Source organism: Stenella coeruleoalba, assembly GCF_951394435.1.
Source record: "Stenella coeruleoalba genome assembly, chromosome: 6".
NCBI classification, from domain to species: Eukaryota; Metazoa; Chordata; class Mammalia; order Artiodactyla; family Delphinidae; genus Stenella; species Stenella coeruleoalba.
The window spans coordinates 125,529,730-125,549,981 of NC_137151.1; the positions used below are offsets into that span (position 1 = coordinate 125,529,730).

The following is a 20,252-nucleotide window of genomic DNA, read 5'->3' on the forward strand; positions in this document are numbered from 1 at the left end:
CTGGCGGGCAGCACGCAATGGCACCAACTGGGTACATGGTTGCGGTAAAGTATTTCTTTCTGCTTTGCAGTTTCTAAGGATTGCTGTTTAATTTTTTTTTTTTTTTTTTTTTTCCCCCGTATGCAGGCCTCTCACTGTTGTGGTCTCTCCCGTTGCGGAGCACAGGCTCCGGACGCGCAGGCTCAGTGGCCATGGCTCACGGGCCCAGCCGCTCTGCGGCATGCGGGATCTTCCCGGACCGGGGCCCGAACCCGTGTCCCCTGCATCGGCAGGCGGACTCTCAACCACTGCGCCACCAGGGAAACCCCTAATTTTTTATAGTATGTATTTACATGGTTCCAAAGTCAAATCTATAAAACAAAGTATATTAAAAGCAGTCTAGCTTCTATCCTCATCTGCTTCGTCCCTGCCCTATAGATAACCATTTAAAAAGTTGTGTGGTTTATCCTTCCATCATTAAAAATTAGGCAGGTATGTGTCTAGGTGTGTATCATGTGCACATTGGTATTGCAGCCTCCTCCCCAGGATAAACAGTGGCATACTTCACGTTCATCGTCCTGCTTTTCTCACTTATCAGGGTGTCCTGGAGGTCACTGCAGAGCAGTCCTTAGCCCTGGTCCTCATTCCTTTTCAGATGGTACAGTGCTCCTTTATGTGGATGGGCCAGGCCCTCTTGACGAACCTGTGGCTCGCTTCCTGCCTTTGGCTATTACGGGTACTGTTTTAATGAATTGCCTTGTGTGTGCATCTTTTCAGAGTTTTGCAAATGTGTGTTGGGACTAGATTCCAGGAGTTGTGATTGGTGCGTCAGAGGGTACATGCATAGGTAAGTTTGCCAGCTATCACCAGATTTCCCTCTGCAGGGATTGCTGCATCATGCCTGGCCCCCAGCGATGTATAAGACTTCCTTTTCTTTAAAGCTCGGTCAATAAGTTTTTGGATTTTTCCCAATCTGATAGGTGAGAAGTGGTGTCTCCGAGTAGTTTGAATTTGCATTTCTGTTATGAGTGAGGCTGAGCATCTTTTCATCTGCTTGAGAGCTGTTTGCACGTGTCTGTATCCATCTCTGGCTCATTTATCTATAGAGCTGTTGATCTTTTCCTTGTAGAAGGTCTTTATATATTAAGGATGTAACATTTCCCCCAATTTGTAACTTATTGTTTTACTTTACTTATGTTAAAAATCTTTATTTTTATATCTTTTCCTGATCTTCCAAATCAACTTTATAATCAACTTATGTAGCTCCAGGGATGTTATTTTTATGTAGTTACATTTATAGTCAACTTATTTAGTTCTGGGGAGGGTATTTTCATTTATATAATAAACTTAGGGAAAATGACATCTTAATGATATTGAGTCTTCTTGTCTAAGACTACGGTATGTCTTTCTGTTTCCTTAGGTCTACTTATGTGACTTTCAGTAGTATTTTATAATTTTACTCATGCAAATTTTGGACATATACTGTTAAGTTTATGTTTAGATATCTCACTTTAAAATTTATTTTGCTATCAGAAATGAGGTCTTTTTCATTTTATCTTTCAACTTGTTTTTGTTTGTATATAGAAGGCTGTTGGTTTAAAACTTGCTACTTTAATAAATTCTCTCATTGCTTGTTAACTGCATTTTCATTAATTATTTAAGGCTTTCCAGACAGTTATATTCTCTGTAAATAGGGAAAGTTTTACCTCTTCCTTTCCAATTTTAGTCAGCTAATTGCTTTCTCTTGTCTAATTGCACTAGTACTTAAAAAAAAAGTCTTTAAAACGAGTGGGCTGGAAAGTGGGGCTGTGTACCTTGCTCCCGACAGAGCTGCTGCTTGTGTTTCCCTGCTAGGCGAGAGGCTGACTTCTGGGTTGAGGAAATATTTTTTATCATGTTAAGGAAATATCCCTTACTTTCTTTTTTATTAAGTATTTGCAGACATGCTTAAGTGTTGAGTTTTGTTATATGCCCTTTTTTTTGCATCTATGGACATAATCATGGATTTTCCCCTTAGTTCTATGAATATGATGGATTATGTTAATAGAGTTTCTAATTTAAGAACTACCCCCTGGAATAACCCCCATGAGGTCATTGTATGTTGCTTTCTTAATGTTTTTAGATTCTCTTTGCTAACATTTTATTGGAGGTTGTTAAGTTGATATTCGTAAGTGCAGTTAGTTGGTAGGTTTTCTTTATGGTGAGGCCTTTGTCAGGTTTGGAGATTATTGTTTTGTTAATTTCATAAGCTGAATTTGGAAGTTTTCCTTCTTTTTCTTTGCTTTGAAATAGTTAAAATAGCCATGGGATTGTTGGATCTTCAAAGGTTTGAAAGAACTCCCTTACGAGTTCTTTTGCGTGAGTGGATTCCAAGGTTCCTAACTACCGTGGTACCTGCTGGTGGTCACGGGACCACTGTGACTGGGGGGCTCTCTGGTGCTCCCAGTGCTCCTGGAGTTCGGGCCCATCTCCACCGGGTGCCGTGGGGGTGCGTTGACTGCGGTTGGCCTGCTGTGAGGTCTCACTGTCCGTGTGTCTACCCTGCAGGTACGGGGCCGATGTCGATGTCAACCACCACCTGACTCCTGACGTCCAGCCGCCTTTCTCCCGGCGGCTCACCTCCTTGGTGGTCTGCCCCCTGTACATCAGCGCAGCCTACCACAACCTCCAGTGCTTCAAGCTGCTCCTGCAGGCTGGGGCAAACCCAGACTTCAACTGCAATGGTCCCGTCAATACGCAGGGCTTCTACAGGGGCTCCCCCGGGTGCGTCATGGATGCCGTCCTGCGTCACGGCTGTGAGGCGGCCTTCGTTAGCCTGCTTGTGGAGTTCGGAGCCAACCTGAACCTGGTGAAGTGGGAATCCTTGGGCCCAGAGTCGAGAGGCAGAAGGAAGGTAGACCCTGAGGCTCTGCAGGTCTTTAAAGAGGCCAGAAGTAAGTGGTCTTAGTTGAACTCTGACTGGCAGTCTCTTCAGGTCAATTGAATGAACCAAGTTGTAGCAATTTAAAAAAAAACAACCTCCAGCTAAGCACTCGGTCACCGCCTTCAGCGAGGACTAGGAATTTTCTAGAACGGTCTTCCAGATTGGTCTTCTCTAAGTTCCCAGACACTAAGATTTAATACCAAGAAACCTATCAAAGTGCATGTTCTCAGAGCTCCTAGAATTATGTTCTCTTTACCCCTTTGCGCTGCTTTGTGATCCCAAATTCTTACACTGCTGTTTATGGCTTTTAAGTGTTTTTGCTTTACAACAAATCGCAAGCCCTTCCTTCTCTAGGGCGCCTCATGTCCCCTTCTTCGGTTCCACTCAAATACCATTGTTCTGCATGTGTGCTAAGTATGATTTTTGTTAGAATGAGGCGTACAGTTTGCTTATTCATGAAGAAGGATTTTGCCAGTGAACTAAGTTGATGGCCAGGGAGTTTGCAGTTGATCCGTGGCTTGGTACTTGTTGTCGTTCTCTCTCCAGGACTCAGAAGTTGACCCTGTGCGCCCTCTGACCTGCCCACACCCTGCCCCTTTCCCGTCTGGGTCTTGAGGGCATCTGGGTGACCACCTTTTCCCCAGTCCCTTGGCTCTCGCAGAACTTATGTTTGTTGTGTTCTTGTTACTGGCTTTCCTTAAACCAGTCATTAAAGCGTGGTCCTGTTGAGGCTTCCCCAAAAGAGTTGCTGGCTGGTCAGTTGGAGCCACGCTGACAGAGTTAGGCTCCCTGTGTTCAGGCCTGTTGCACAGGCAGAGACACGGCGAGGCTGTTCTGACCCAGAGCAAAATTGTCAGCCTGCCCTCCTCCTGTGTTGCTCGGCCTGTCCCCTTCAGACCCCCTTGGAGCTTCTGGGAGGGACCAAGAGCAGAGACTGACAGAGGGCAGAGGGCAGTTTGTCACACCTGCTGGGGCGTGCAGTGGCCAGCTCTGTTTCTCTGTCTAGGGAGTTCCACAGAGTTGAGCAGATAACAAGACCTTTTTCACCAGGGCCTGCTCTTCTCTGGAGGTGGGAAGTGGCAGCGAGCGTTGGCGCAGCCCCGCTTGTCCTCACAGCCAGCCTTTGGTGTGTAGGGTTAGGAGAGGCGTTTAACCTCTCCCTCTGTCTCTCCCTTTCTTCCCATGCGTTCCAGGTGTCCCCAGGACCTTGCTCAATCTGTGCCGTGTGGCCGTGAGAAGAGCGCTTGGCAAATACCGACTCCATCTGATTCCCTCGCTGCCTCTGCCAGACCCCATAAAAAAGTTCCTGCTGTATGAGCAGAACTCACGGGCAGCGGCTGACTGCAGCGAGGAGGAAGCAGTCTCCAGAGCCAGTCGACACCGGTTCCTGCCCCTGTGACCACGTCCTGTGCTGCTGACTAGATCCCACCTGGCTGCTGGTGAAGCGGAATCAGCCTCGTCCTCATGGATTGTATCCCATCTCAGGTGCTTGGGGCGTCGGACAGTCCTTAGGTCGGTATCAGCCGAAAGGCTCGTACAAAATTAATTTTGTTCTTCCTCAGTGTCTGTGTTTTGGAAATTAATGAAATGGGCCTCGAAATGTGAGCAAGTTCGGGCTGAGCTTGGAGGCCTGCTGACTTCCCCAGGAGGGGGAACTAGCACCGTGCAGGGCTGTGCTGCTGCGTTTGCCTCTCAGCTTGATTAACGCGAAATGAAAAGGAGTCTTGCTATAAAAGTACGGAGATGCACTTCCTGAACCTACTAGTTTGTTTCCCCTGCTGCTGGGGTAGACGTGTGACATTTATCACGCGCACCCCGTTTCCTTGCCGCTTCACTGTTCTCTCCTTGTGGCGTAGGCGCCATAGTAATTGTCTTCATTCAAGGATGGTTTCCTGGCCACATGGGTGGGCGTTACTGCCTCAAAGTCAATACTTGCATTTGTTCACAGCCTCTTTAGGTAACGCTCAGAGTTCTGCAGCGCTGCGCCTGTCTGATACCCACCTGTGCCTAGCATCATGCCAACAGGTCTCATGAGTTCTCTGCCATTTCACTTTGGGGAGCTTCCAGACAGTTGATTGATTTTAGGAGGCCAACGCTGAAATAGCCAGTAATTGACTGCCTACATTCGGACCAAGGACTGTCCAACAGCATTCACTGCCAGTTCTAAAAGAGGAAGATGCCTGCGGCGCTGTCTTCTCGTCGCTGCACATACCAGAAAGTGCAAACTTTAGTCATCTTCTGGATGGTTCTAAGCTTTCAGTTGCTTTGTGTTCAGTGGACAAAACATCTGCTGTTTGGTTGATTGATCTTCACTTTTTTGGACCTAATGTCTTGGTAGTTGCTCCTAGAACCGAAGAAAGGGGATAGCAGTGAGGTCAGAGGGCTTCCCCTGGCCTGCTGGGGGTGGTGAGAAGTGAGAGGAATGAGCTGGCTTGTCACCTGACGGACGGCTCGGCTGTGGGCAGGGCTCACTCACACCTGGGCTGCGTGGCCAGGTGTGTGGCCATGTCGGCACAGGTGGGCCAGAGGCTGCCTCTTTGGAGCATCCAGGTGCTGCTGTTTCCAGGGAAATCACATCTGGTAATTTGAGGCCTCAGGGCCATTGTGTGGATCTGTGGTGATTCTGACCTTTAGAAGTGTTTAGAAACGGGCAGATTTCAAATCTGAGTTTGGATTTTCTGCAATAAGAGAAATCTAATTTGTAACAATTGAACTAATGATAGGGGTTTATTTAATTATTAGTGTCATTATGTGTCTTCACCGACCAGACAGGCAGTGTCTGGCCATTGTCTTCTGTGGCTCGAGGATGGAATTCTGAACGCCACCTCCTGTGTCATGGATGGACGTGTGTTGGAAAGCCAGGCTGGCCCGTATATGAACGTATGAGGTCTGAGGGGGGGCCGTCGATGATTTGGGGGGGCCGGCGTAGCCGCTGGAGGCTTCACCTCATTACAGGCGGTGGCCAAGGCGTAAGTGTTGGATGGCGTCTGAGGCCCGAGCCTGGGCTGTGTGCTGCTTCTCAGGACGGGGAGCCTCAGAGCTCGGAGTCAGGAGAGGCTTCCTGAGAGGAGAGGCGCTGCGGGTGGGCGGCCGATGGGGCCCTTTGCAGCCGGAGCTGAGTGCTGCAGGGCTTCAGCCCGGGCCGGGCATCAGCTGCGTTCCTGTGGCACGTGTGGTGGGACCACACCCGAGCTGGGCTGCGGCTGGGCCAGGAGCTGCGGGGAGCTGGGGCTCTGCCTGCACTTAGGGAAGGGTTGTGTGGAAGCTCGAGCCACCCAGAGGTGGGCTGGGCCGCTGGAGGGGACTTCGTGTCACTGGGGGTGTGTCAGCGCTGGCTTGTCACCTCCATGGTCGGGCTGAGAGAGGTGTATCAGGAGTGGTTAGCTCCCCTTACTTTTTTTTTTTTTAAGAAGATGTTGGGGGTAGGAGTTTATTAATTAATTAATTTATTTTTGCTGTGTTGGGTCTTCGTTTCTGTGCGAGGGCTTTCTCTAGTTGTGGCAAGCGGGGGCCACTCTTCATCGCGGTGCGCGGGCCTCTCACTATCGCGGCCTCTCTTGTTGCGGAGCACAGGCTCCAGATGCGCAGGCTCAGTAGTTGTGGCTCACGGGCCTAGCCTCTCCGTGGCATGTGGGATCCTCCCAGACCAGGGCTCGAACCCCTGTCCCCTGCATTAGCAGGCAGATTCTCAACCACTGTGCCACCAGGGAAGCCCCTCCCCTTACTTTTAAGCTCTTGCAGCTGCCCTTTGGCTCGGGATCCCTGCGGGTGAGCCTTGCTGCAGGCTTGCAGGACATTCTGAGTTTGCCCTGCTTGGTGTTTTCTTCAGGGGTCTGTTAGGGACAGAGCCTCCCCAGCCCGGCCCTGGGTAGGAGGGTGTCTCTGTTCTCAGACCTTCTGGAAAGCCGCATCTGGGAATGCTGCCAGTGCGGGGGTCCCAGCCATGCCGATGCGACCTTGGGGCTGCACCAGCAGAGTGGGCGTCAGCCTCCTTTGCAGGTGAAGTGAGTGCAGGGCTTGCTTCTGGGGGTTGGAACCATTTTTCTGGGATCTCTCTGGAAGGAGTGGACTGAGTCGACGCTCATTGTTGGGCCTGGCCCAGAGCTGACCGGGGAGGCAGTGGGACTGGGGAGAGGTTGAGCCGGGGAGTGGGGCCCCCGAGCATGGTGTGCTCAGGGCCGGCCCGCAGGGGCCAGGGCCTCAGCTCTTCCTTTGCAGAGAAAGGTTGGCTTTCTCTTTGTGCAGCCAACTTTTAGAGATTTTTTCACAATCCCAGCAACTTCGAGGTTCAGGCTCTAGTTTGACATTTCACAGCTGCCAAACCTGAATCTGAGCATAACGTAGATAGCTGCTTAAGGCCGTTCCTGCTTGTTTTGAGTGGCGCTTTGCTAAAGCTCCCTTTCTCTTTTGTTGGCAGCGATAGGATCCAGAATAGGCAAGAGTCACCCTCTCCATCAGAGCACTTTATAAAATCATGTTTCTGAGCCCTGGGGCCCCAGCCCCACACAGCCAGGAAGTGTGGTGGCACTTGATGAGGCGGCGGCCCCAGAGCCCTCCGCAGGGAGGGGCATGATGCACCAATGGGAAGGAGCCCGAGGTCCCCCCAGCCTAGTCCCGGCAGTGTCCTGCTGTTGTCCCTGCTGGAGTGCCTGCCGGCCACTGAACGGAGTCCTGTGCCTGGGCCTTGGCTGCTGCGGACGGGCGGGGGGCGGGGGGGGGGGCGGGCGGGGTGTGGTGGAGGCAGCGCTGACACCTCTGAGAATTCAGCTGTGGCATCCTGGGTGGCGTTTCTGCATGTATTTCCAGAACCATCAGTGTCATACATATCTGTGCCTTTTCATATTACTTATGCTATTTATGTATTTATTTACTTATGTATGCCCTACCTTGTTCCAGAAAAGGGTTTAAGGCAGTGATGCTTATTTTTTGATGTTCTCTTTTGACATTTGACAAGTTGTAGTCAACATGCGCTTGTTGTTAAACAGGTAGTTTTAAAAAAGGAAAGGACAATTAGCAGTTTCCTGATGTTGAATATGTTTCTGTTATCAGGCCTGAGTGCCATCATTTTAATTTTTTCCTCTTGCTTCCATGAATTGATTCTTCAAATAAAAGGTTCACGCGTAAATAGAAAGAGAGGAACTTGCAGCCAAGGTCAGGCTGAGCAAAGGAAAATCGGCCCTAGAGAGAAGCGCTCTCCTGTGCTTGCTGCCTCCTGCCTGGCCTTGAGCAGGTCCTGTTCCCAGGGAGGCTGCTCTCTTACACGGGCCGGGTCTGGCCGTGCCTTTCCCATGGAGCTTTTGGGAGGGCACGTGAGAGAATGTATGTGAAAGCACTTTGCACTTAAGCCATGCCTGGGACGTGTACACTGCTGTCCTTGTGAGTGTGGTCCCTCTTCTCCGTGGATGGGTCTTCGAGGCCATGATGGTGCTGGGACAGCCTGTGATCTTGGTGGTCAGCTGGGCTTGTGCCCCAGGGGGCAGCAAGAGTCACGGCGCCCACGGCATAGGCCTCCTGTGCAGGTCGAAGTACAAGGACACATGTTAAATAATATAGGAAGTCAAGTTCATTCAATTTAAAGGGTTGTCTTTTATTCTAAGATTACGTCCTTCCTAATTTGGGTGATAAAATGTCCTCTTATATAATGAAGGTGATACTAGAGGGCAATATTTTCATTTTAAAATGCTCTTGGTTGCAGAATAAAACGTCAGCTGCCCTTTTGTCAAAGCACAGAATTTCTTATTGAGTTTGCCTGTCTCTGAAAGCCAGCGTCGGGGACCCGCAGTCTCGCTACCGTGTATGTTTACGTGCCGAGGAATTTCTCTCGGAGTCTTGAAACAGCCTGTACGTGGTTGAAGGAGAGCCCAGCGTCTGCTCTGCCTGGTAGTCCAAGAACAAGCCCTGAGATCACTGTGTGAGCTGTTAGGAAGTGCGTGCTTGTGTCCTGCCCACCGCAGAGCAACGACCCTGGGGTGATGGGCCTCTGGCCTCCCCGAATCCCCTAAGAGACACTCCTGGGAGGTTCGTGTGGTCTCCTCAGCGAGGCTGCCCCTGACCTCAGGCCTGGGCACCTGAGGCATCCCCGAGCGCTGGCGCCGGCGCTGGTGGTGAGCCTTCTGGCGCCGGGGCTGCCGGCTTCTGCTTGTGCCCCTCTCAGCCGCCTGCCACTCAGCGGCCAGTCCCGAGTGGTCTGGATTCCCCGCCAGCTTGGAAGTGCCTCATCTGGGCCCATGACCTCTCTCTCCCTCGCTCGCTGATGCCTCACTTCCCTCCTCATCCCCCGCCCCCAGCCTGACTCTCTTGATGTGGAATAAAATAACTGATGTGCACACATGAGTGGTTAGTGGGATCATGTCCCAGGAGAATTCCACGGGGGGGACGTGCAGAGTTTGAAGTGCAGTGACGTGCGGAATATATGCTATAAATTCTAGGAAGACAGTCGGATGGAAAAGAGAGGCGGGGGGAAGGGTGACTTCTGTTGCCTTAACTTGTAATCGCTCAGTGTCTGGAATGCTTGGGGAGCTTTTCTTTTTTAAGTTGCTTGGATTTCAGATCTCTCCCAAGTGACGTATGCGTGTGCCATCCATGCAGTTTAGTGTGGTATTTGTGGGCACGGTTCTCCTGTGTATAACATCAGTTTGCTGCTGTGATTTAGCCAGCAGTGCCCCTGCTCCGCCCCGCGTGTTTGCACAGCTCCCGCTGCTTCTGTCTGGTGTCGGGCACGTGAGGTGTGACACGTGCTGGGGCCCGTGTGCCTGCACGCGTGCTGAAGGGGAATGCTGACCATCAGCCCTCAGCTTCTCCTTCTCCTCTGGTCATGACTGCGTGCTTGCCCGCAGCAGCTGGGACCTGACTGTTCTTTGCACTTGTGCCTGGTTAAGAGCTTTCAGAAATACAATGGACATCTTTGATGTGTTACTGTAACTTTAGTAAATGCTTTATTCCCCTTTAATTCCCCCCAATGCCTTAATTTAGTGCACTGTTTATCTCATTGGATAGAAGAATTGACCATGTGAAATCTTTGTACATGAACTTCAGGTAGAAGAAGCTGGCTCTCTGGAGAGTTCCTAATTCGCAGAGAAGGGCTTATCTAACACAGGAGTTTTAAACTGCTCTGGGGGACCCTGGTGCTCTAGGGAGGCACCCAAAATGTTGCACAGGTTTAAACTGATGGATGAGCCTGTTTTACTTGGTGGGGTTTCTAGTGTGAAGAGAGTGTGCTCCTAAAAGTGTGTGAAACACCATGACTTTCAATCAGGGTGACACTGTCCCTGCAGTGCTCTGTTGGGTGGGGAGGTGGTGGAGACTGCGGGCCCCTGTTCTTTGTGACTTAGTTTGAAAGTGGGATGGTGTGGTGTGAAGCTTTGGGAATGAATGAACTAAATAAAGCATTTATTCATCTCTCAGTGACTCCCTGGCATGTCTCTCTGTTTGCTGTTTCAGATGTTTTCTTTGTTCCTCACACCGATGCCCAACCCCCTACCCCCATATGTACACTTCTCCTGCTCTACTGAAAGATGGCCTCACTTTCAGTCTACCTCAAAACCAGCTGCATCTGTGTGGCAGAGATTGCTGGTTTTCCTTCATTGTCTCCATCTGTGATAACAGACCCACAGTTCTAGCTGGAGACTTGAATTCTCTGAATAGGTCTTCATTTCCCAGACTTCTTACAGCTCGATGTGGCCATTTACCATAGCTCCTTCCTGAAATCCCATTAAAGTTACAGGGAATTTTAATTTTTTTAAAAGGCATAAATCCACTAGGATGACTATAAATAGCAACAAAATTTTGGAACCTCTCAAGAAAACAGATGAATGGTAACTGACTTAGAAATACCCGAGGAGACAACGTTGTAAAAAAGAAATGAGAGCATCTGAGAATCTGATTTTATTGCAAAGCTCCCAGAGGCTCTGGGATTGGCAGTTCCAGGTGCCTCTAGAAGTGGTTGTGAAAGAGTGAAAGCAGGAGGGCTGGCTGAAGGCCCTTTTCAGAAGCAGTTACAACTCTCCACTCCACACAGTTGAGCAGTTGTTCCTGCCCCAGCCCGGCGGGAGACTGAGGGAGGCGAGACATCGGCCTTCAGTATGTAAAATCCTCAGCTCAGAAACAGGCTGTATCCTCCAGGCAGGAAATAAAGGAGAAAGAGACTTCTTGAGAGATCTCACCAGCCTAAAAGGAAACACCTAAAGATACCAATACTGAATGTGGCTAAAGAAAATCACACACTTCTAACAGTGGATTCCAGTAAATAATTCAAGAAAATTCTGAGAATGAAGGCTATGTTTCCAAATTACAAGGACTGGCCAAGTACTAACCACGGCTGGTGACCAGCCAGGGCACATCACTGTGGAATTTCAGAGTGCTGGGGAGAAAAGATTCTATAACTTCTGGAGCGGATAAACAGGACACATACAAAGTATCGGGAATCAAAATAGCTTTGGAATCCTCAAATGTCACATTGGATAACAGAGGAATTGGGACCTTTCAGAATTCTGAAGGAAATGCATATAAAAGTCATGCTAAAAAGACCTGTAGTTTCTTTAAAAATGTATGTTCCACACACCCTTTCTTAAGAAACTATTAGAGGATGTACTCTTCCAGAACAAAGGGGTAAACGAAGAAAGGAGAAAACCTGGTATTCAGGAAATGTGGATCCAACGCAAAGAGGCAAGGTGACTCCCAGGAACACAGTGAAAGCCTTGAGGACTACAGCTGTGCATCAGGCACAGAAGGCACCCGATCGAGACTAGATGTGAGGGGCTGAGGCCCCAGAGAAGATGCCTTAATTATTAGAATAACTGTTGTCTCTGAACATGTTTAGATAGGAGTTGGGATTGATTTATTCACAAGTACCTAGGAAACCAAGGGACATAACTCCAAGGAAAACAAAAGGTTGGGCAAGAAAGAAAAAGTTACCACGGTAATACTAGATGCCTCAGCTGTGACTAGTATTTACACAGTCCTAATAACATGCACCTACTACCATAAGCGCTATTGGGGGGATGAAGGGTGGGGAAGTGTGTGTGGGTGAAAGCTAAATAATAAAGAGCAGAATTCATTACAACCAACAGAGGGCAGCAGCAAAGCCCAAAGCTGCTGCTTTCTAAGGAAGAAATGGACACACCTCCAGAGAGACTAATCAAGACAAAAAGGACATACAAATCACTTAAAAATTTAAAAGGGCAATTTTATAGGTCACATAAAAAGATAAGGGTATATTATAAACAACTTTACGATAGTAAATGTGAAAATTTAGAGGAAATGGACACATTCCTAGAAAATAGAATTTACCTAATTTATGGAAGTACTCGGACAGCCGCGGGGGCAGCTACCGCCCGAAAAGAAGTGGCATTTGAGTACTTGCCGCGGAAATCTTGGCGCGTCTCCTTTAAGAGGAGGTGAAGCCCCGCCCCACGTGGGAACGCCGTTTCTCAGCGCCCGTTGTGATGTACGTCACGACGTGGAGGGCCAATGAGGACCCGGGAGGTGGGGCGTTCCTGTGCGTGTGGACGAGGTGGGGGCCGGACTTCCGGATCCGTCCTCCTGGGATCCCGTCGGCTCTGGGGTAGGCCGTCGCCCGAAGGACCCGGGAGCTGGGTGGGGTGGTCCTGGAGGGTTCTCGGCTGGGGCTCCCCTGGCGGCAGGGCCGCGTGGTCTCCGAGGATGTGGCCTGTGCTTCTCCCAGGAGGAGTGGCCCGGCGCCTGCTGCGTGGAGGTTGGACGTGGGGGAACTTGGCACCTGCGGCCCCGGGTGGTCGGTGTGGCGTAGAGCGGGAGGCACCGGCCGAGCGGGGCGCTTTTGTAAGCGCATCTCAGGTCGGGACGCCCCTCGCAGGTCCGTCTGCTTGGGCGCGTTCCCTGAGATGTGTGGCCCAGGCTGGAAAGACGAGTTGCTCCTGGCTGAGCACCGGGGAGCCGCCGCGGGCAGAAGCTGCAGTGAGGAGGCGTGGGGGAGAGGCTTCGGCCTCAGCGCTCCCGGCCCCAAAGCAGCCCAGCCGAGAGAAACCCAGCAGAGGCGGGCAGGGTAGGGCCTCGTGGCGAGGCACTGTGGATCCACGTGTCAGAGAAGCCCTTAGTGTGCGGGGAGGACGGGTCCAGCGCCGGCCTCCTCCAGCACCAGGACGGGGAAGGCCGGCAGGAGCGCCGCAGGCTGGGAGACCGCTCACCCCGGACTGTACGGCAAGTGGGAGGGAGCCTACGGCCGCCACACCGGGGCAGGTCTGAGTGCAGGTAACCCCCGCCTCTTTCAACGGTGGAGAATCCACGCTGGAGAAGAGCCTTATGAGTGCAGCCGCCGTGGGAAGGATGCATTCAGCGAAGGATACAGTCTTGTTTGGCACCAGAAGGTTCACAGCAGAAAGGCCTGGGACTTCCCTGGCGGTCCGGTGGTTAGGACTCCGCGCTTCCACTGCAGGGGGCACGGGTTCGATCCCTGGTCGGGGAACTAAGATCCCCGCAAGCCAAAGGGTGCAGCACCGCCCCCGCCCTTCCCCCCCCCCCAAAAAAAAGCCTGATGAGTGCAGTAACATCAGAGAACCTTTAGCGACATCTCTAAGCTCAGTCGGCCTCAGAAAGTTTATACTAGAGAAAGTCCCTTTGAATGCATGGAATGAAAGCGTTGTGCCAAAGGTGTGCTCGGATTTACACTGGAAGTTCACCGCCCAGAGAAGTGTTAGGAGTGCAGCAAACGTGGGAAAATTTCCTGCCAAAACGTCAATCTTGTGCTGCATGGAAGTCTGTTGAGTATGTCCAGTGTGAGAAAGCGTTAAGCTGCAGGTCCAACCCCATTCACCCCTGGCAGGTTCACCCTCGAGGAAGACCTCATGGATGCAGAGATGGGGGAAGGCCTTCCACCCAAGAGGCTTCTTCATTTAGCAGCAGAACGTTTGCGGTAGAGAGGCCTATGAGTGCAGCCGATGTGAGAAAACCTTCAGTCAAGGGCCTCACCTCGTAAGCATCACGAAGTTCATGCTGGGGAAACGCCTTAAGTGTGCAGGGAACGTGCTCTCTCCTCGTTCAGCGGAACAGGACGCGTGCCAGAGACGAGGTGAGGGAGCCTCTGTGAGGACGCCCTTGGCTGGAAGCAGAGCTTCGTAGGGTCAAACGGGATATTCCTGATGAGTGCTAGGTGTGTGGGGAGCTTTCGGGTGCTCTCACCTGCCCCGGGGCCCTTGCCAGAGTTCTCTCGCTGGCAGGGCCCATGACAGAAGCCATCTCACCACTCTGCCAGCTGGGAGGGACTCGTCACCTGTGCTCGTTCCAGTCCCTGGAGGGACCCATGAGCAGCCTGGGCCTGTTGATGGGCCTCCTCTCCTTCCTGACTAGTTAGGGCGTGGGTGTGACCCAGCATTGGCTAGGAGGGCCTCAGCTGCGTCCTTTCTGTGGCTCTCAGGGATGGTTTACCTTTTTTCAGGGACCTTGTGGGCCTCATGTGACTCTCGTTGGATTTGTCCAGCTTCCACGTCAAACTTCCAGGGGAACTGCCTGCCTCCCATTAGTCTGCTGGGTGTGGAAATAAAGGCCCTGTAACTGAAGCCACCTTGAATCTGGGGGTTTCGCCTTACTGTGTAGGGTGAGTTGAGAACAGGATTGGGGTCTGCCAGCATTAAGAGGGCGGGTGGGGACGGGGAGAGAAGATGATAGGGAAAAACTCTGTCTCCTTTTGGCTTAGTTTGTGTTGCTGCCCAAGACCTTCGGGGAATGACTGACGCTTAGTGGGCTGAATCCCATGGGCTGGAAAGCAGGATTATTTTGGACACAGAGATCACCCTGAGGACGGGTGGTTGGTGTGACAGCCCCAGTGCATCTCAGAGCTGTATGAGTTTGGTCCCTTGTATCCAGGGGGTGTCTCACATTCCCCAGCACTGCTGAGGGGAAGCTTTTTCCCAGCACCTCTCTAGGAGCCTCGTCTCCTGAAGTTAAGAACCTGGTAGGCATGTGTCATCGACCGTAAGACCCACAGGGGCCGTGTAGGAGCCATAATTAGTGCAGAAACACTAGGCGTAATAGTAGGGAACAGGGGAGTCTGTGGCAAAGTTAGGGGGCAGTGTGCCCCTTTTAAACACACATTCATAAGTGTGCTGGTAACTCTGGCTCTGAAAAATGAGAGTACAGAAATTCTCCAGGCCTCCAGACGCGTGTCTCTCCAAGCTTACCATCAGCAAATAACCTAAAGGTTCTGTAGTGGTTGCACCTGCTCCAGGGTTGAGAGGTTCACTGGGTTACCCTGGGCTGCTGGACCGAGGCTGGTGGGCAGGAAACCACCTGTTGGCGTGCCAGAGATTCGCTGGGAAGCTGCTTGCACGGGGTTCTGTTGAACCTGGTGGGACACTGGCGGGAGCAGGCTGGACTCCCGGGGAAAGCTGGGAGGCTGCCTGTGGGGAAGTTGAAGTTTCTGGGAAGCCTGTTAGGATACCTGAGGAGCTCACCCGGGAAGCTGCCTGCTGGGTGCCGCTGACACTGCAGCAGGTATGCTCCACCGGTGTCGTATGCCAGCCAGGTGCCTAGGGGGTTAGAAAGAAGGGAAGCACTATGGAACTACGAAGAGAAACCCCCCTCCTTCCAGCATCCCTCCAGCGCCCTCTCCTGACCACCTTAACATCGTTCCAGTTCCAGTATCACAGCTGAGCAGTGGAGCTGGGATTTGGGAAGGCTTGGGGGAGGAGTCTCAGACCCAGCCTTCCCTGCAGTCAAGGGGTCTGGCCTGTGAATTGACTTGGGTCTGAGAACCAGGTGAGAGGCCGTTCCTAGCCACAGTTGGGACTCAAGTCAGGGTTTTGGCTCTTAGGCCTAAAGGTTTTTTTGTTTTTGTTTCCCCCCCCCCCGCCCCTGTTTTATAGATCAGTCAGTACTCTTAGGAGCACTGTGTTCAGTGAACCACTGTTAGAGACCCCTGGGGACCAAGGTGTTCTGATTGGGGGTACACGTCTGCTGTCTCTCTCGGTGGATGCACCCCCCTTGCCTTTTGTGGTCGATTCCTGCCGTTTGGCCTCTGCTCCTCTGGAATCCCATCATCTCCACTGAAATTGGGGAGCCCACCTCAGCGGCAGCATCCCCACCACCATGCGTGCCGTCAAGGAGAACAATCCCAAAGCCTTCCAAGCACGTGAGTGCCCCTCTTACTAAGGGGTTTCTCGGTGCCCTAGTGAAAGGAACGTCTTCCGGGTCTTCCGGAAATCCGTAGTTGGGAGGTAGGTGTGCAGGTCACACGGGATGAATCCAGTCCGACATTCCTATCTCCCTAGGCCTTTGGATTCCCTCCTCCGTGCCAGGGAAGCTCTGGCATCTCACCCTAGCTAAATGTAGGCCATTTCTGAGGATAAGTCTCAGTCAGACAGTCAGATATGTTGTTTAGAAACACCTCCAGCTGCTCAAATGAGTGCATTAAATCTGAACTCTAGTCCCTTTACCATCATCCATAAATTTGGCCTGATCTAGTGTTATGTCCCACCCTCTGTGGTCTAACACCCTTAGAATCCACTTCACATGTGTTTCCCATGTTTCTGGTATATGTTAGAAAAGGCTTGCTCATTTTCTAGGTGGGTTAGCTAGTCTTCCCGGAGCATTGTGTGTTCCTGTCCCACTGGAGCATGCTGTGCTTTGACCTTAGTCACGTGACTGGTGGCAACAGTGGGTAGTTGTGCTGGGTCTTGAGAATAGCTGTCCCTTTTCAAGGCGTCTCCCCTTGGCAAGGGTGTCACCGGAGTTTCAAGCAAAGGAAGACGCCACGGACAGACGACCTCTACTGGTGAGGGAGGCTTAGAACAACTTGGGGTTTTAGGCTGGTCAGTTTCCCTGGATCTAACCAAATGTCCCCACCCCAGTTTCATGTTCCCACCCTTTCTCAGTCAGTGCCTGACGTTCCCTTGAGATACTGGTGAGACTGAATCTAGCTGTTCACAAGCAATACAATGAACAAAATGACTGCAAAAAAAGAAAGAGGTTCTTTACTGAAGTATTCTGGTTCTCACTATTACTTGTCCTGAGAGTTAAGTCACCATGACTTGTCATTTTCTCTCTGTGTGCACTCCAGTGCACTCGAAGCTCTATCCCATACCGTACCGCCTGTAGCCATCTTTAATACCATTAAAAAAAAAAGAAAAGAAAAAGGTTCAGTAGCCACAGGTGCTCCAAGTCACTTGCTTCAGTCAGCACTTCGTCACAAGCAACCAAAGGCGATGGCTCGATTAATTCTGATACTGGTGCATGCGGGCGTGCCACGGATTACTAGCTTCCCGTTTCCCAGTGGCAATGAGCTCAACACTGCTTAAGCTCGAAATCACAACAGATCAAGTCCCAGATCCCACTTTGCAAGTCCATCTCCTGTGATCACTCCCGGTACCAGTTCTGAATCAGTCAGGGTCCAGTCCAGCATACAGTAACCACACAATAACATGAGCAAGGAAGGTTTGAGATAAGAATTATTAACTATTTCCAGGGAGAAAAAAGAGCATTCGAAGGAATACCCCAAGGGAGAGTACCCACGGAAGGAACAAATGTGGAAGGCAGGGAGCCCTCCCCAAGGCTGGATTGACACCTTGTTGGAGATGGTGGTGTTTTAACTCAACAGACAGACGGCAGAAAAGTTCGCAGGGTTGATCTGGGCCAGAGTTGGTCCGTGTGACTGATGGGCAAGAGCTCTGAGCTAGTGGAAGGCGGGACCCCCCCCTATCCCCAGCGCCCCCCTCCCCCGCACTGGGGTGCCTACGTGATTCACCTGGAAGCTGCCCTGGGGGAGGGAGGTGCTGTCAACTTGGCTTAGAAGCCTGCTGGGTCGTGGCTGGGCTTGCCGGTGAGCTGCTGAGAAGCCCTCCAGGGAGTGCCCTTGAACCCTCTGGAAACTGCTTACAGGGCTGCCCCTGAGCTCCCCACCAGGAAGCCACCTCAGGTGCCCTGAAGCTTACTGGGAGGCGAGCTCCTGGGTGCACAGCGCTCCAGCCAAGCACCCGGGGAGCCAGGAGGAAGGAAGGCGCCCAGAGCCCGGAGGAGAAACTTGCTCCTCCAGTGCCCCTCCAGCTCCCTCTAGCGACAGAGCCTGACGTTGCGCCAGCTGCAAGGAAGACGTGGTCCGGACCGGAAGCAGGACAGTGGGAAGTGGGGTCAGGGCTGAGAGGCCACGCGTTTACCACCGGCACAACCAAAGTCATGTTCTGACGCTAGCACACCCTCGATGGCAAAACCCAGCAAAGGCAGCAGGAAGAAAAGAATACTGGTCTGTGTCACGTGTGCATGGATGCAAAACGCTAAAGAAAACTCAGAAAACTGGATTTAGCAATATATAAACTGTAATGCATTAAGACCACCTTGGGTTTATATTGGTGTCCGCTGGCTCTCTAACTGCGAAGCACCCAGCTGTGACCAGGTGACCTCATCAGTGGAATGCTGCCTCCAGGCTAAGGCTTTTAGGAAGAGAGCACGTGGGCCTCCTCCCCATCTCTTTCCCCTTCTGCTTTCCCGGTGCAGATGATGACCGGCCCCTTGGGGATGGAGGAGTTACAAGGTGGTGGCCTGTGAAGAGCTTCCTGCCAATCCAGCTGCCATCCTGGCTAAACAGGTGATAAACTTCTCATGTTTTGAGCTAGTGCCCACTTCGGCATAGGTATGTATGTGTATGTGTGTGTTTTAGCCTTACCTAGCCATATTTATAAGTTACATAGTTCACTATATTTACAGCTTATTAAGGGATAAAAATGATATGATCATGTTAACAGATGAAGAAAAAGTGTTTAATAAAAAACCCCTGGCAACTAGGAGTGGAAGGGAATGTCTTTGTTCTGACACAGGTTATTTATAAAAAAACCCCACAGCAAGCATTATAACTAATGGTGAAAAATTTGAAGCTTTACTTTTGAGTTGGGTCCGCTAAGGCAATTAGCAACCAAACAAAATAAGTGATATAAGAATTAGAAAGGTGAAAACAGAACTTATTTGACAATGTAAGTGTAGAAAATCCAAAATTACTTACAGGTACATTTTTAGATTAATAAGTTTTTAAAGTTGTTGAATACATACTCAACTATAAAACCAGTTGCATTCTGTGCACCAAAACCACAAAATTAGAAATTAAGACTTAAAAAGGTGCAATTTACAATGGCATAAAAATCAAGTACACAGGAATATGTATAACAAAAGACAGGTAAGAAAACTTTGGGAAACATGAGAGAAGAACCAAATAAGGAGGCTATATAAAAGATGTCAAATTTCTGCACATTGACCTGTAGGTTTAATGCAATCCAGATAAAGATCCTTACATGTTTCTTTTTGAATTTGAAAAGACAGTTCTAATAATTATATGCCAACCTAAAAGGATGAAGCTAGTCAACAGGTTCTGGAAGAAAATGGAGATGCTGAGAGATCTTGCTCTACCAGATTTCAAGACTTAGTATAAAGCTAAAGAGAGAGAATGGGGTTATGTACAAGGGGAGACAAATGGCCGGAACAAAGAACCAGAAATAGATCAATGTGTTTGTGCTTGATTTATGGTGAAACAGACACTGCAGAACAACGGGAAAAATGGTCTGTTGAATAATAATGTTGGGACAGTGGGGATCCACAGTCTCACACACACACACACACACACACACACACACACACACACACACACACGAAAATGGATCTCCACATTTCACCATAATAAAAAGTCAATTCCAGGTGCATTTATTGATAGACACGAGAAAGGCAAAAAAAAAAAAAACAAAACTGCAGATAAAATAGGGAAATCTTCATGATCTCAGAGTCTTAAAAAGACACAAAATTCGTAAGCCACAAAGAAAAGATTGATAAATTAATCTGCATTAAAATGAAGACGTTCTGTTCATCAAAAGACACTATAAAGTGAATGAAAGACATCACTAAGTGGGAGAAGATATTTGGGATGAGACAAAGATCTTACATCTAGAATTAAGTAAATAATTTTCTACAAATCAATAAGAAAAGAAGACTGATAACCAAATAGAAAAGACCTGAACAGGAACTTCATAAAAGAGGAAATCCAAATGGCCAACAGACACATGAAAAGTGTTCCACTTCAGTAGTAATCATGGAAATGCAAGTGAAAACCGCAGTGGGACTCCAGTACATACCTAACAGATGGGCAGAAAGTCAGGAGTTGTCACTGTTGGTGGAAATGTAAAATGGCACTGGCCCTTTGGAGAACAGTGTGGTAGTTTCTTAAAAAGTGAAACATACACCTACCGTAGGACCCAGCTGTTCCACTCCTAGGGATTTACCCCAAAGAAATGAAAACATTTGTCCATACAAAGACTTATATACAAATATTCGTATTTATTCATAATAGTCCCAAATTGGAAAGATCTCCGTATCTATCAAGGAGAGGAGATAAACCGTGGTACAC

The 20,252-nt window shown here is 50.1% G+C and overlaps 1 protein-coding gene across 2 annotated transcripts in view; it reads left to right on the forward strand.

Moving 5' to 3' along the window:
- The window catches only part of ASB1 (ankyrin repeat and SOCS box containing 1), a 31,355-nt gene extending 11,581 nt beyond the window's left edge, over positions 1 to 19,774 (forward strand). The window contains exons 4-6 of one of the 2 annotated variants that reach the window (XR_013828706.1): positions 2,527 to 2,912; positions 4,096 to 4,414; positions 18,362 to 19,774. Coding sequence is in view for 1 of the 2 variants with exons in the window: in XM_079924340.1 (XP_079780466.1) it covers positions 2,527 to 2,912; positions 4,096 to 4,301 (592 nt within the window). In the remaining variant the exon portion in view is untranslated. Of the gene's footprint in view, positions 1 to 2,526; positions 2,913 to 4,095; positions 5,620 to 18,361 lie in introns of those variants that run through there. The other variant, XM_079924340.1, reaches the window with a different exon arrangement.
- The last annotated feature ends 478 nt before the right edge of the window (positions 19,775 to 20,252 follow it).